The sequence below is a fragment of the Pediculus humanus genome, genomic scaffold (genome assembly GCF_000006295.1).
Source record: "Pediculus humanus corporis 1103172107667 genomic scaffold, whole genome shotgun sequence".
Classification (NCBI taxonomy): Eukaryota; Metazoa; Arthropoda; class Insecta; order Psocodea; family Pediculidae; genus Pediculus; species Pediculus humanus.
The window spans coordinates 516,433-529,913 of NW_002987276.1; the positions used below are offsets into that span (position 1 = coordinate 516,433).

Below are 13,481 nucleotides of genomic sequence, written 5' to 3' on the forward strand. Positions count from 1 at the left end.
TTTTAAGCAATATTCAATTAATCAATCAATTAATTATTATTATTATTATTATTATTATTATTAACAAGGATTAATCATTTAAACAAAAAATCGTATTAATGATAATAATAATAATAATAATTAATAATTTTTAAAAAAAGTAAAAAAAAAAAAAAAACAAACACAATTATGATTATTATTATTATTATTATTTGATTTGATTATTAAAAAAATTTTTTTAAAACGTATTTTTAGATTAAAATTTACAAAAATTAATTAATTAAATAATTAATGATAATGATAATGATAATATTGTATCGTTTATTATTCGAGTAGATTAATTATATATTTTTCAAAAAAAAAAAAAAAAATTATTATTATTATTATTAATATTAATATTATTGCGTTAGGATCAGGTTTTGGTTATTTATTTGGTTAATTTGAGATTATGTAAAACGCACGTGCGCGACCGCACACGTGTACGGAAAAAAAAAGGGAATTACCTTCTTAGTAAATTTTCAATTGCTGCCTTATACCTTTTTTCCAGAAGGTATCGGAAAAATGATCTACTTTTAATTACTTTTTGAAAGACAAAAAAGGATGGGTTAAGAGTTCTATCTCTCTCTCTCTCTCTCTCTCTCTCTCTCTCTCTCTCTCTCTCTCTCTCTCTCTCTCTCTTCCTTTCTTTTTCTCTCTCTTTTCCTCCGAATAAAACCTGGACTAATTTTAATTTTAGTTTGGCTAGTTGTAGTGAAGGGTCCATGTTTTATTCTATGATTGTACAGTAATAAATTAAAAAAAAAACATTTTGGTGGTTTTGTGTCAAAAACGCCATTAAAACATAAAATAACAACATTTTTGTGTTTGTTTAAGTTCATTGTTATAAATAAATAAAATTTTTTTTGATTTTTGAACAAATTTTCCAATTTATAAAAAAATTTTCAAATGAAATTATTTGAAGTAAAAAATAATAATAATAATTTTGTTTTATTTGTTTTACATTAAGGCTGTGGGATTTAATTATTATTATTATTATTATTATTATTAATCTTATACGAAATCAAAATTTTAATTTTTCTTTTTTTTTTGTTTCATTTCCTCCTTATTGGAAAAATTTTTTTAAAAAACCGTCAAAATATCCGATCGATACATAATTGATTTGTTTTCGTCCCTCCCCTTTTCCCTCCTTTCTCTTCCCCCTTTCCCCTCCCCCTCCTCCCCGATTAACAACCTACAGCCACAAATTTACTTTTTAAGAAGAAAAAAAAACGAACGTATTAGCATATTTATTTTGTTTTTGTTTTTTTTGGCTAAAAGACTGAAATCAAATGATGGTAATAATAATAATAATAATAATCGTTATTATTATCATTATTATTATTTAAAATTAACAGAATTATTTTAGTAATCGCTCTGTTAATTATTTTATAAAATAGCCAAAAAAAAAAAAAAACAAAATAATTATATAAAAAATAACATTCATTTACTTTTCATTTTTACGTACGTAAACGAACATTTAAAATAATATTATTATTATTATTAATTAAGCATAATTATTTTTAAAAATAAATAAATAAATATATATATTAATATTAATAATAATGTGAACGATGAGAAAATAAATTATTAATTTGTATAATTTTAATATTACTATTATTTTCATTATAATATTATAATTACTAATAATTAATTGTAATGTATGAATGAATGAATGAATTGTAATTGTTTGATTGATTGACGATAATAATAATAATAATAATAATAATAAAATGAAAATTTTAAAAATTGTATTAATTCGAATTGTTTTTTATTTTTTTTACGGCGCGAATTTAAAAATGTCGTGTTGTTGCGAAAAAGTTTCTTAAAAAATTTTCCTTGCAATGTTTTTTAACTTTTAACATTTGTTAATATATCGTCAAGGGTTTCGATGAAAAGCTCCGAATTTTCTTTGGAAAATATCATCGGAGGTTTTAATTTAATAACGTTCGAATGCGGTCCATCGATGCTTACGAGGATTTTATTGTCTTTCATCCGCTGTAATATAAATTTGGCAAGTTCCGTTGCAGGTTCTTTTGTTTTACGATCTCTTACTAATTCAATACCTAAAAATAAACCTACACCTCTTACGTCACCTGGAGGAAGAAAAGAATGGAGTAAGATATCTTGTCGAATTTTCTTTTTTTTTTTTATTTTAATTCCTTTTGGTTTTTTTTTTTTTTTTACCGATAACTTGATGCTTTTCCATAAGTTTTTCGGTTGTTTTTAATAAATAATCACCGACTTGTGTTGCATTTTCTCTTAAATTTTCTTTTTCTATAACGTTCATAACTGCTAGTGCGACAGCACAAGAAACGGGATTACCGCCATACTGAAAAACAAATGCGTATTTTTAATACCGAATGCGAGAGGGTGTTAATATTAGAAACATTTGTCGTATTACTGTGTTAAAATATTCAACTCCATTTATTTTAAAACTATTTGCTATTTCTTGTGTCGTTACGACAGCTGCCACAGGATGACCATTTCCCATTGGTTTTCCAAGTGTTACAATATCTGGTATAACATCATCTCCCTGAAGTTGAAAACCCCACCAATGACTACCAACGCGACCGAATCCAACTTGAACTTCATCAGCTATACAAACTCCTCCCGCTTCTTTAACATGTCTAAAAAAAAAAAGAAAAAGGAAAATTTTTCAATTTCATAATCATCGACTAAGGATGATGCTAACAAATTTAACATTCGTTATAATTACTTATAAACATTTCTTAAATAATTTTTAGGAGGAATTATTTGACCACCGCAACTTTGTAAACTTTCTCCTATGAAGGCACATATAGAACGTCCATTAGAACGAGCCTTTAAACAAATTTCTCTTATATCATTGGCATATTTTTCCCCAAGATCGATTCCAGGATAATCAACCGTCCTATATTTACCCCTATATGTGTCCGGACAGGGTGCCTGAAAGCGAGATACCATTCACATATTATCATTTACACGGTGGAAATTTTTTTTTATTATCATAATTAAATTAAACATATTATTTGTTACCACGTGAACCCAATCTTTTATGGGAACATCCATTTTTCTGAATTTATAAGGCGATATATCAATTAAAGTCGTTAAATGACCATGGTAAGCGCTGAAAAAATTGTTGTTGGTTAATGAGTTACACATTCTATTCATTTCCCTCATTTAAAAAAGGTTAAAGGTTTCACTAACTGATCTAATGTGATGACGTCATAATTATTAGAGTAAGTTCTGGCAAGTCTAATGGCCAAATCGTTTGCCTCGGATCCGGAATTAACGAAAAAACAAACAGAAAGAGGACTAGGGAAAAGTGATGTTAATTTTTGTGCACATAAAACAAGGTTATCGTGAAGAAAACGACTATTCGTATTTAATATTGATATTTGGTCGCATGTTTCTTTCACAACTTCTGGGTGACAATGACCAACTGCAAAAAAAAAAAATTAAACGTTAGGGAGCCATTATGGTTAGTTATAATGAAAAAAAAAAAAAAAAACAATAAAAAAATTTTTTTTTTTTTTTTTTCACAATTAAAGTCCACATTGATTATAAAACTCTGTTCAATGACCCCTAAAACATTGATAAGGTAATCGGTAGCGTATCGTTTTAATTAAAAAAAACTTTTTTTCAATTACCTTCAAAAAAAAAAAAAAAATGTAACATGTTTGTTTGAAGCTTAACGGTCAATCGTTAAAATACATTCTTATTATCATCATCAATCATATGATTAAAACAATAAATTATGTGGGGGGATGTGAGATTAATTGAATTACCTGTACGCAAAGTATTTACGTCGATAAATTTATTAAAATTAATTAATTAATTAATTAATTAATTACCATGTGCAACGTTATTGATACAATCCAAATATTTGTCGCCATTTTCATCAAACATATACTGACCCCGTGCTCTAACTATCTTCAATGGATCAGATGAATAAAAAAGTTGGCAAGATTCACTGTAAAAAATAATAATAATAATGATAATAATACAAAAAAAAAAGAAAAAATGTAAAAAACTACTGGCAAACTAAAAATATCACAAAAATGCAATTTGAATAATTTGCTGACTTGTTGTTTTAAAAGATAATAATAATAATTATATGTGTCAGCCATTGCGAAAAAAAACAAAAGATAAAATTTTTTTTTTTTTATAAAAGTTATTTTCCACCGAAACTCGTTTATCGCGAGATAATATTTAAACTTTATTAATATTATTATTATTATTATTAATACATACCCGATGTGAATTTTTCTTAATCGTATCGTTTCACTTTTTGATAATTGTTCCATGATTCCATTATTTTATTTAAAATAAAATTTTAAAAAATGACGATGACGATGACAAAAATAAATAAATATTAAAAAAAAAAAAAAAAAAAAAATACGTTAGTTATTATTATTATGTTTACGAAATCATTTTATAATAAAAAAAAGAAAAAAAAACATGATTATATAAAATTAAACAAGTGTCACGTCGATGTAAAGTTTCGACTGCGACTAAAATTAAAATGAATCTCTGTCGTTTGCGCTTATTCAGAGCTTAGAACAAGAAAATAATTTCTCCTTTTTTTTTTTTTTAAAAAAACGTTTTTTTTTTTATTATTATTTACTTTCTCTATATTTTTCTTTTGATTTGTAGTATATTTTAATAAATTGTAATGTTTTTTTGCAGTAAACGAAAATTTTATTCGTTGAAAATGTTTTATTGTTATTTTTTATTAACCGTAGCAAAACCGTTAATTGTATGCAAATTAAAAAGCGGGAATTAATTGTGTAATAGGGATTAGTGAAATATGATTACACGCACGTTTTTTTTCTTTTTTTTTTAACGGTTTTAAATTTACGTTCGTTTGAAAAAAAAAATGTTTTCCGCGTTTACGTTTAATTATTATTATTTTTTATTTTTAAATCGAAAAGGAAATCGTCATTTTGGAATAATTATAAATTTTATATTTTTTTTCTATTGGATATACACAACAACGTTGCCCGCCATTTTGAAAAAATTTTAATATACAAGTAATACAGGGTAAGAAGAATTTTATGGTAAATTTTTTTTTTTTGCTTAATTAAAAACATTTAACTTTTTTTTCTATAGCAAGGATAAAAAACGAATTTTTAAAAGTGTTAAAAAGAATTAATAAGAATTTCTGCTAAAAGTTTTTCTTTTTTTTAATTGCAATAACAATTCGAAACTTTTTTAATTCGCGTTCTTAAAAATTGTAATTTTTTTAACGTTAAAAATAATAATAATAAAAAAAAAAACAATTTAGCACGTGAATTTTAATTAGAAAAAACTACATAACTTTTTTTTTTTTTTTAATTAAAATAATATTTGTGAAAACGTTTAAAAATTTTAACGGTTTAAACTTTTTTTTATTTATGAGGTCGACAGAAAAAAAAAGAATTTTTTCCCCCCGCTTTACGCGACATCTATCGGAAATTTACGGTACTAAATTTTTATCGTTTGTGCCAATTTTGGGAAAATTAAATAAAATAAATTTTTTTTAAAAAACTTTTTCTTTTTATTTATTGAAAAGTGAGTAAATTACGTTTTGATTTGTAATAATTATTATGATCAATCATAATAATTAAGTAATAATGGTAGTAGAAATGGTAAAACTTAAAAAAATTTAAAAATATATATATGTGATATTTATTTTATATAAAAAAATATAAATGGGAATGTTTAACTAAATTACAAAAAAAAAAACTGTCTAAATTATATATTAAAAATTTTTAAGGTTCTTAGGGATCATAAATTGTATCGGGGAGACGAAGTTCTTCTTCTTCAGGCAAGGGATTAAAAAAGTTTGAAACTTCTTCATCGGTTACTTTCGATACGTCAGAATGCTTCCATTTTGGTTTTTTATCTTTGTCGATAAGCAAAGCTCTCACACCTGATTATTATAATTATCGTTAAATAACATATATTAAAATAAAATTTAATAAGTTTTAAAATCTTATAATCTACCTTCTGCAAAATCTCCACATTCCAACATTCTGCAAGCTATTCTATAATCGACATTGAAACAATCAAACTTATCTAAATTTGCAGCATCTTTTATTTGTTTATATGTTACTTTTAATGATAGGGGAGACATTGATGATAATAATTCTTTGGTGTCCGTTCCAAATTTAGAAGAATCCTTGGATATTTTGCTGTAAACACTTTCGAAAGTATCATCGCAAAACCACGTTTCGATTGTTTTTAAATGTGGTTCCAATGAAAATTTTGGCGGGCTTTGGCCGATATCTAAAAATTAAAAAATAAAATATTCGTTTAAAAACGATATTCAATGCTTTAAGTTCAGGTATTCGAATACCTTTGAGTGATTTTTCCTGAAATTCTTTGATGATCTCTTCTGGGCAACTGCAACAATCTCTGGAAAAGTCACAAAGGAGAGCTTTTTCAAGCTCGCAAAGATTTTTCGTCGAACAAAAATGCGTTGCAACTCCGGCGTGAATCAAATCGTAGCCCTTCAGCCTGTAACCCGTGAGTCCCAGAAAAGGACCCAATTGATTAGGCATACGGGCTAATACGTAGGACACTCCAACATCAGGGAAAAATCCTATTTGAGTTTCAGGCATAGCAAAAAGTGATGTTTCTGTAGCGATTCGATATTTACCAAAAATTGAAATACCTACTCCCCCTCCCATTGTTATTCCATTTATTATAGCAACATAAGGAATCTAAAAAAAAAAAAAAAATTATTATTATTATTTTAATCAATAAAAGGCATTTTTACCGAATTTTTTTTTTAATTTAACAATGACGTGCCTTTAGACAGGAGATCAAAGCATCCATTTTGTATTCTTCTCTGAAAAATTTTTTCCCAGTTTCTCCAGTTTTATCTTTGACGACGGAAACAACATCACCACCGGCACAAAATGCTTTTTCACCGGCTCCTTTCATTAAAATTAAATATTTGTCTTGGCTCCAACTAATAAGAGTGGGTCTTATTTGACATACCATACATAAATTTAATGTATTTAATTGTTTTGGCCTGTTTAATGTAAATGAACCCTTTCCACCTGATAAACTTTCAATAATAACTTCTTTCTATAAAAAAAAATAATAAATAATTTAACGATCATAGTTTTTTATTTATTTATTTAAAAAAAAAAAAAATAATAATAATTGGAATAATATATACTCACATCGTCGTGTTGTTCTGAATATCTAACGGCAGAACTTGTAAAATTCATTATTTGTTTTTTTAATTGTAAAGACATCAAAGCACGGAATCCGCACTGTGACGCCGCTAATTTTTGAATAATCATTCTCGTTTATAATTACCTAAAAAAAAAAAAAAATTAACATTGAATAAAAAACCGTGTAAAAAAAACCATTCAGTCGAGTAACGACTTTTTCTCATGTGTGCTTTTTTTCCTTCCTCTTATGATTTATAACGTATACTCACCGGTTAAAATTCAAAATATTTTATACATTTTGTCAATAATAACATTTATGGGTTTAAAAAAAATATATAAAAAAAAAAAACAAATTTCTAATTAAATGAAATTATTTTTTTTTTGGAATTATCCGAAACGAAAACTTATTAAAAATTTAACAAATTTTTTTTTTTTTTAACCCTTTCAAATTAATAACAGCAGACGTACATATTTCACTGACGTGGTTGGGAATACTGATCTCGATTTTTGTGAAATTGTTTATTTACTCTATGACCTCGATCGTATTAATAAATCTTTTACGCTTAACAATACTAATAATAACATTGAAAAATCGTTCTATGGTTTTATTTTTACATAATAAACATTATTTTCAATAAATATTTATTAATATGATATTAAATACCTGAATTTTTAAATATTTTATTAAAAATTTACCTAATAAAAATAATAATAATAATAATTACTCTCTATCATTATTATTATTATTTTCAAAAAATTAACGGAAATTTACTCCGATGGCGGTTTTGTTAAAATGATCATTGGTTATGAAATGAAAAAAAATATGAGGTAATTATTATTATTATTTATTAATAAACTTTATTTATTTATTTATTTAACAATCCTTTTAATCGCGTTTGATTATGTTCGTGTAAAAAAAAAAAAAAATATTTTGTTTGATGGAAAAATTGTTTGGGGATGAAGACCATTTTATTTTTTTATGTACCTAAGGTTAGTCTTATTGATTTGATATATTAAAAGATGTTGTATTCTGATAATGAGCAACTAATGCCAGTTTTCTTTGATAAACAAAAGTTTTAAAATTTTAAGAAATGTGAATATTTTTTTAAAAACTTGATGATACTAATGAAAAATGGTATAAAGTTTGAAATTTTGTAATACATGGATATATATATATATATATATATATATATATATATATATATATATTCATGGCCATTTTTAACTATCCTTACAGTTTAGTTACTTTAGTCAGAATGTTTTTACTTTTTTTAGTCCTAAATAACTCCATTAAAAGAAATACTAATAAAATTTAACTAAAAAAAACTGTTTTAAATATGAAAAACATTCACAAGAAGGAAATTATACTGTAAAAAAGAAAACCTTACAATTGTTTTGAACTTACAAATTCAAATTAACACTTCAAAAGCAATATTTAAAAAAAAAAAAAAAACAATTTCGCCAAATAATAGAAAACTTGATAAAAAATTTTATACAAAATAAAATAAATAATAAAATAATAACACGGTTAATAATATAACACTATTACGTAAATAAATAAAAGTGTGTAATAACTAGAAATACAACAAGTTTTTTTTTTTTTTTTTTTTTTTTCAGGTTTTTCACTGTAAATTTAAATAATCCATTTTTTTATTTTTTCAAATGGTAATCACTATAATAATAAATAAATAAAAAATAATATTAATAATAATGATAATGATAAAGAATACAACATCATTTAAAAAAAAAAAAAAAATTCTGAATACTTTATTAATAGGTGGATTTTATAAACATAAAAAAAAAAAAAAAAAACCAACAAAAATTATTTTTCTCTCTCTCAAAAATGTTTTTCATTCATTACTGTATACATACAATCCTGAAATTATATATATATATATATTACACGTTTTAAAATATGAAAATAATAATAATAATAATGATAATATGTCTGATTATTATTTTTAAATAGAAAATTTAAAAAAAAATTTTTCTTTCATCATAATTTCTTTTCCTTTTTTCCAATTTCTATGGCATGGGGTTAAATAAACAGTAAAAATAAATCATTATTATTATTATTATTATTATTATTATTCGTATAATAATATATTATTTAACCATAAATTTCTAAGTTAATAGCGAACTGTCACCGTAAATGATAAAAATATTGTGTGAAGATTTCAATTACGTTTTTCATATAATAAATTTATACTAAAAAATTAAGTATAATATATATTGCGATATTGATAAATTAATTAATTTCCTTTTTCCAAAATATTTTCCTTACTTAACTATTTTCCTACAAAAAAAAAAAATAATGATAATATTTCAACGTTTATCAATTTGAATTTTTAAGGTTATATTGCAACATCATGGCACTTGTTTCATCAAAGCTTTCAGCTTTTTTATTACATAATACAATTATAATTTTTGTTTTTTTAAAAAAAGATATTATTATTATTATTATTACAATTGTAAAGGTTATTATTCTTTTTCAAAAATGATATTCTTATCAGACAGGTTATTAAACAAAACAAAAAAAGATATCGAAAAAGAAAATTTTCATGAGATTTCATTCAAAAGAATTTCAAAATTTTACATTTGAAATGATATTTTTATAATATTTTATAATATAATATTAGACTAATCGAATTAAACTAGATTATTTTGACAAATGGCAATTATCAATAGCTATTTACCTTCCCCATACCTTTTTATACTTCAATATAAAAAAAAAAAAAAACTACCTGGTAATTCAAATTGAAGTGGTGACAACATCGAAATTGTTAAATAATAATTTTTTTTTTTTTTTTCGGCCCACTTCCTTAAAAAAACTAATTAATGATGTTTCACAGAGACTATATATACTTTTACATTCACTCACAACACATTTACACATATCACACAGATTCTTACACACACACAAACACACAAATATATATGTATATATATATATATTCATTTAAACACGAGATATTTAATAAAATCACAGACTATTGTTAACCAAAGTTACATTTGGACGCAGAGTTCTAAATTTTTCAATACCGATAGCTGATACTCCAGAGCCACTAACATCAAGATACTTTAAAAAAATGGCATCCCTTGCCAGCTGATGCAAACTCATGTCAGTCATTCTTTTATAATTTCTCACAAATAATTTTTCTATTTTCAGTCTAGGACAAGTGACTTTTCCTCTATGACCATCAGCTCTTATTTCCACGACGGGTTCATTTGTGAAAAGTATCATGATAGGAGTGTCTATGGCTATACCCGGAGATATTCCAAGTGTGTTTGGACTTTCTAAATACAAATTTACAATAGAGGACACAGAAGCGAAACAAGTAAGCTCCGATGAACCTATTGGGCACTTTCTGAGATCCAATGTCTTAAGAGCTTTAAATCCAGAACGAGTTGCAAGGCCACAATAAGCGACACAATCTTTAATTTTAACGCATCCATCCAATCTTAATTCTTTTAATTTTGGACATTTGCTCAAAGCCATTAGACTGTGTGGTTCAAACCAGTCGCAATTAGACAAAATTAATATTTCTAATTCAGGCATGATTAAAGAGACATCTTTAAAATATGATTTGTTCCATGGCGCATTTCTGACATATGTATTACTTAAATCTAATTTTGTCAATGTCTTTGGAAAATTTTGAATAGTTATGCACTCACAATCAATGTAATGGTTAGGCAAAGCCAAACTTAACAAGTTTGGACATTTTTCTGATATCTGAGTTAGCCAATCTAATGTTAAGGTTTCTTTGATACTTTCGCCTGATCTATAATATCCTTTAGTATGAATCGATTTCGTTTCAGGAGTGATGTATTTTAAAATGATGCCCATTTCTGTTAAAGTAACAACATTGTCGCTAAAATTTACTTCTCTCCACAATGTATGATCTTGACATACTTCGTAAAGCCTATTACAAGTTTTGCTTAAATTAATAATACAGTGGTGATTTAAATTAGATATAATCATGAGTAATATGTCATCTGGAAATAGCAGTAAGTGTGTTCTGCCATCTTTGGTGTGATCATGATCTTCCTCACTGTGTTTCGTTTTGGATATGTCCACTTTATTATGTTCATAACTCACTTTCAATTTTTTGTTATCTTCAAAAATGTCTTTTACTTTTCTTTTTAAAAAGTTGTAGCGCATCACTGCGTTATTTGTGTCATTTTTAATGATAGTATTCAATTTTTTTAATGGTTTTTTTTCCATTTCCAGAAATTGCATGGGATATTAAAGTAGGGAAAAAAAAAAAAAAAAAAAAAAAAAAATTCAAACAAAGAAATCTAACATAGACTACCACTTTAAGTATTATTTTTTTAAAAAAAAAAATAGTATTTGATTGCCAACACAGTCACTTTTTTAAAAATTTTTTGCTATCGTATCCAACTTGGCTTGAGCATGTCTGAGTTTGTCGGCGAGTCGATCTCGTTTTCTCTTTAACCATGTAATACGCCATTCTTTAGCTTTATATCCCAAAAAAAATCCAACGACAAAAGTCAAGGCGATGATAACTTCTGATTTATTTGATCCCATTTAAATAACTATATACGCAAAAAAATAATAAACTAAAACCGTAATAAAATTTTTTTAAAAAAAGTAAAAAAAAAAAAAAAAATTTATAAATTAAATAGAGAGAAAAATTAAGAACAAATTACTACTTTTCTTTAAACTCGGTTTTTATCTTCTAGAACATCGCCATTTTGTTTTTCGCAGCCATAATGAAATGGACGAAAAGTTACCGAGACATAAAAAATATAACTAAAAGGAAAAATGTTTCAAAGTCATTAATTTAAGTGACTTACCAATTATTAAAAAAAAAAAAAAAAAAAAAAAAAAAATTTTTTTTTTTTTTTTTTTAAAAACTAATTCGGAGAAAGAAAATATTTAGAAGAATGAAACGTTATTATTTAAAATGTATTTAAATTTTTAAATAAAGAAAAAATTTCATTAAAACAACTTTATTAGTTTCACGTATTTAAATTATTTAAAATTACATGAATTTTTTTTTTTTTTTTTTTTACTCACAAGGCTGGCCTTCATTTACGTTTTAAGCAGAAGATAAATTTTGCGTTGATAACCAAAGAATGTCTGTGTAAATACTTTTTTTTTTATTTCTGTGGTGAGTGATTTATATTTTTAAATAAAGCCATTATGTACGGACATAAAGACGAAGCTGAAAAATGTATAGAAATAGCTGAAAATGCTTTGAAGGATGGAAATCGTGAGAGAGCCATTAAATTTTTGGAAAAAGCAGAAAGATTACATTCTACTACAAAAGCCAAAGGTAATTTATAAAAGATGACAATCTATTTTTATTATTTTAAATATTAATTATTGCTTAATCCTGCGACACGATTTACTTTTCTTTTTTTTTTTTTAAATATACATCTATATATTTTTACTCATGCATTTTATTACTCAAACTTTTTTTTCCCCCCTTATTATTTCAATAATGGTCAATTAATTTTAATTATATTTACTTTGTAGTGATTTTTTAAATTTTTTTTCATCTTACCTTTTAATAATTTAACATTATAGTTATTTTAATATTTACCATTACAAAAAAAGTAAAGCATTTTAGAATATTTTACATGTTGTGCTTAAAAATTTACATTTAAAATGTTGCATCTCTTATCGTCTTATTACTACAAGGCATTTAGGCATTAACAAACGAAAGAGACTTTAGCAAGAGTCCATTTAGTCGAAGGAATTAATTTTGTAAAAATTTAAAAACTATTATTATTATTATTTTTAAATAAATTTACTTGAAATTAATTCAAATGAAATTTTGAAGTACTTGTTTATGTTTATTCGAAGATCTCAAATTTTTATTTTTCTTTTTTTTACATTTGTTAAGTTAGTTAAAAAAAAAAAAATTACATTTATAATAAAATTTATCATTTTAAGAATTGCTACAAAATTTAAAAAATCACACTGATGAGGATCATGTAAGACAAAGAAAATCTGCTCCGAAAAAAGAAGAATATGGTTTTAAAACAAGTGGAAATAAATCATCATCCGATAGTAATGCAAAAGAACATGTAGATGCTATTGAAAGGTTTTTTTTTATTATTATTATTAATATTTCTGGGTATTAATTTACCATTTTCAAGTCATTTTTAATAAATAAATAAATAATTTTTTTTTCAAGGATAAAAAAATGTAAAGATTATTATGAAGTATTAGGTGTATCGAAAGATGCCACAGATAATGATATTAAAAAAGCTTATAAAAAATTAGCTTTACAATTACATCCTGATAAAAATAAAACTCCTGGAGCAGCTGAAGCATTCAAAGGT

General features: G+C 24.5%; 4 protein-coding genes across 4 annotated transcripts in view; 1 reads left to right on the top strand and 3 right to left on the bottom strand.

Moving 5' to 3' along the window:
- Positions 1–1,866: 1,866 nt before the first annotated feature.
- Phum_PHUM285460 (alanine-glyoxylate aminotransferase, putative) lies at positions 1,867–4,304 on the bottom strand (the record flags this gene model as incomplete). The annotated part of the gene is made up of 8 exons (XM_002426863.1): positions 1,867–2,111; positions 2,203–2,347; positions 2,420–2,645; positions 2,735–2,943; positions 3,034–3,124; positions 3,205–3,439; positions 3,852–3,970; positions 4,252–4,304. 8 exons carry the CDS (start codon positions 4,302–4,304, stop codon positions 1,867–1,869), a joined length of 1,323 nt encoding a protein of 440 aa, XP_002426908.1.
- A 1,455-nt stretch (positions 4,305–5,759) lies between these two features.
- Phum_PHUM285470 (uncharacterized protein) lies at positions 5,760–7,295 on the bottom strand (the record flags this gene model as incomplete). The annotated part of the gene is made up of 5 exons (XM_002426864.1): positions 5,760–5,911; positions 5,986–6,267; positions 6,338–6,704; positions 6,793–7,074; positions 7,173–7,295. The coding sequence occupies 5 exons, from the start codon at positions 7,293–7,295 to the stop codon at positions 5,760–5,762; spliced, it is 1,206 nt and encodes a 401-aa protein (XP_002426909.1).
- Positions 7,296–10,149: 2,854 nt separating this feature from the next.
- Positions 10,150–11,715, bottom strand: Phum_PHUM285480 (F-box/LRR-repeat protein, putative; the record flags this gene model as incomplete). Its single annotated transcript, XM_002426865.1, has 2 exons — positions 10,150–11,305; positions 11,570–11,715. 2 exons carry the CDS (start codon positions 11,713–11,715, stop codon positions 10,150–10,152), a joined length of 1,302 nt encoding a protein of 433 aa, XP_002426910.1.
- A 618-nt stretch (positions 11,716–12,333) lies between these two features.
- Positions 12,334–13,481, top strand: part of Phum_PHUM285490 (uncharacterized protein) — a gene marked incomplete at both ends in the record, with an annotated part of 3,119 nt that continues 1,971 nt past the window's right edge. Inside the window, 3 exons of the mRNA XM_002426866.1 lie at positions 12,334–12,466; positions 13,090–13,240; positions 13,334–13,479. Coding sequence (XP_002426911.1) covers positions 12,334–12,466; positions 13,090–13,240; positions 13,334–13,479 — 430 coding nt within the window. The remainder of the gene's footprint in view (positions 12,467–13,089; positions 13,241–13,333; positions 13,480–13,481) is intronic.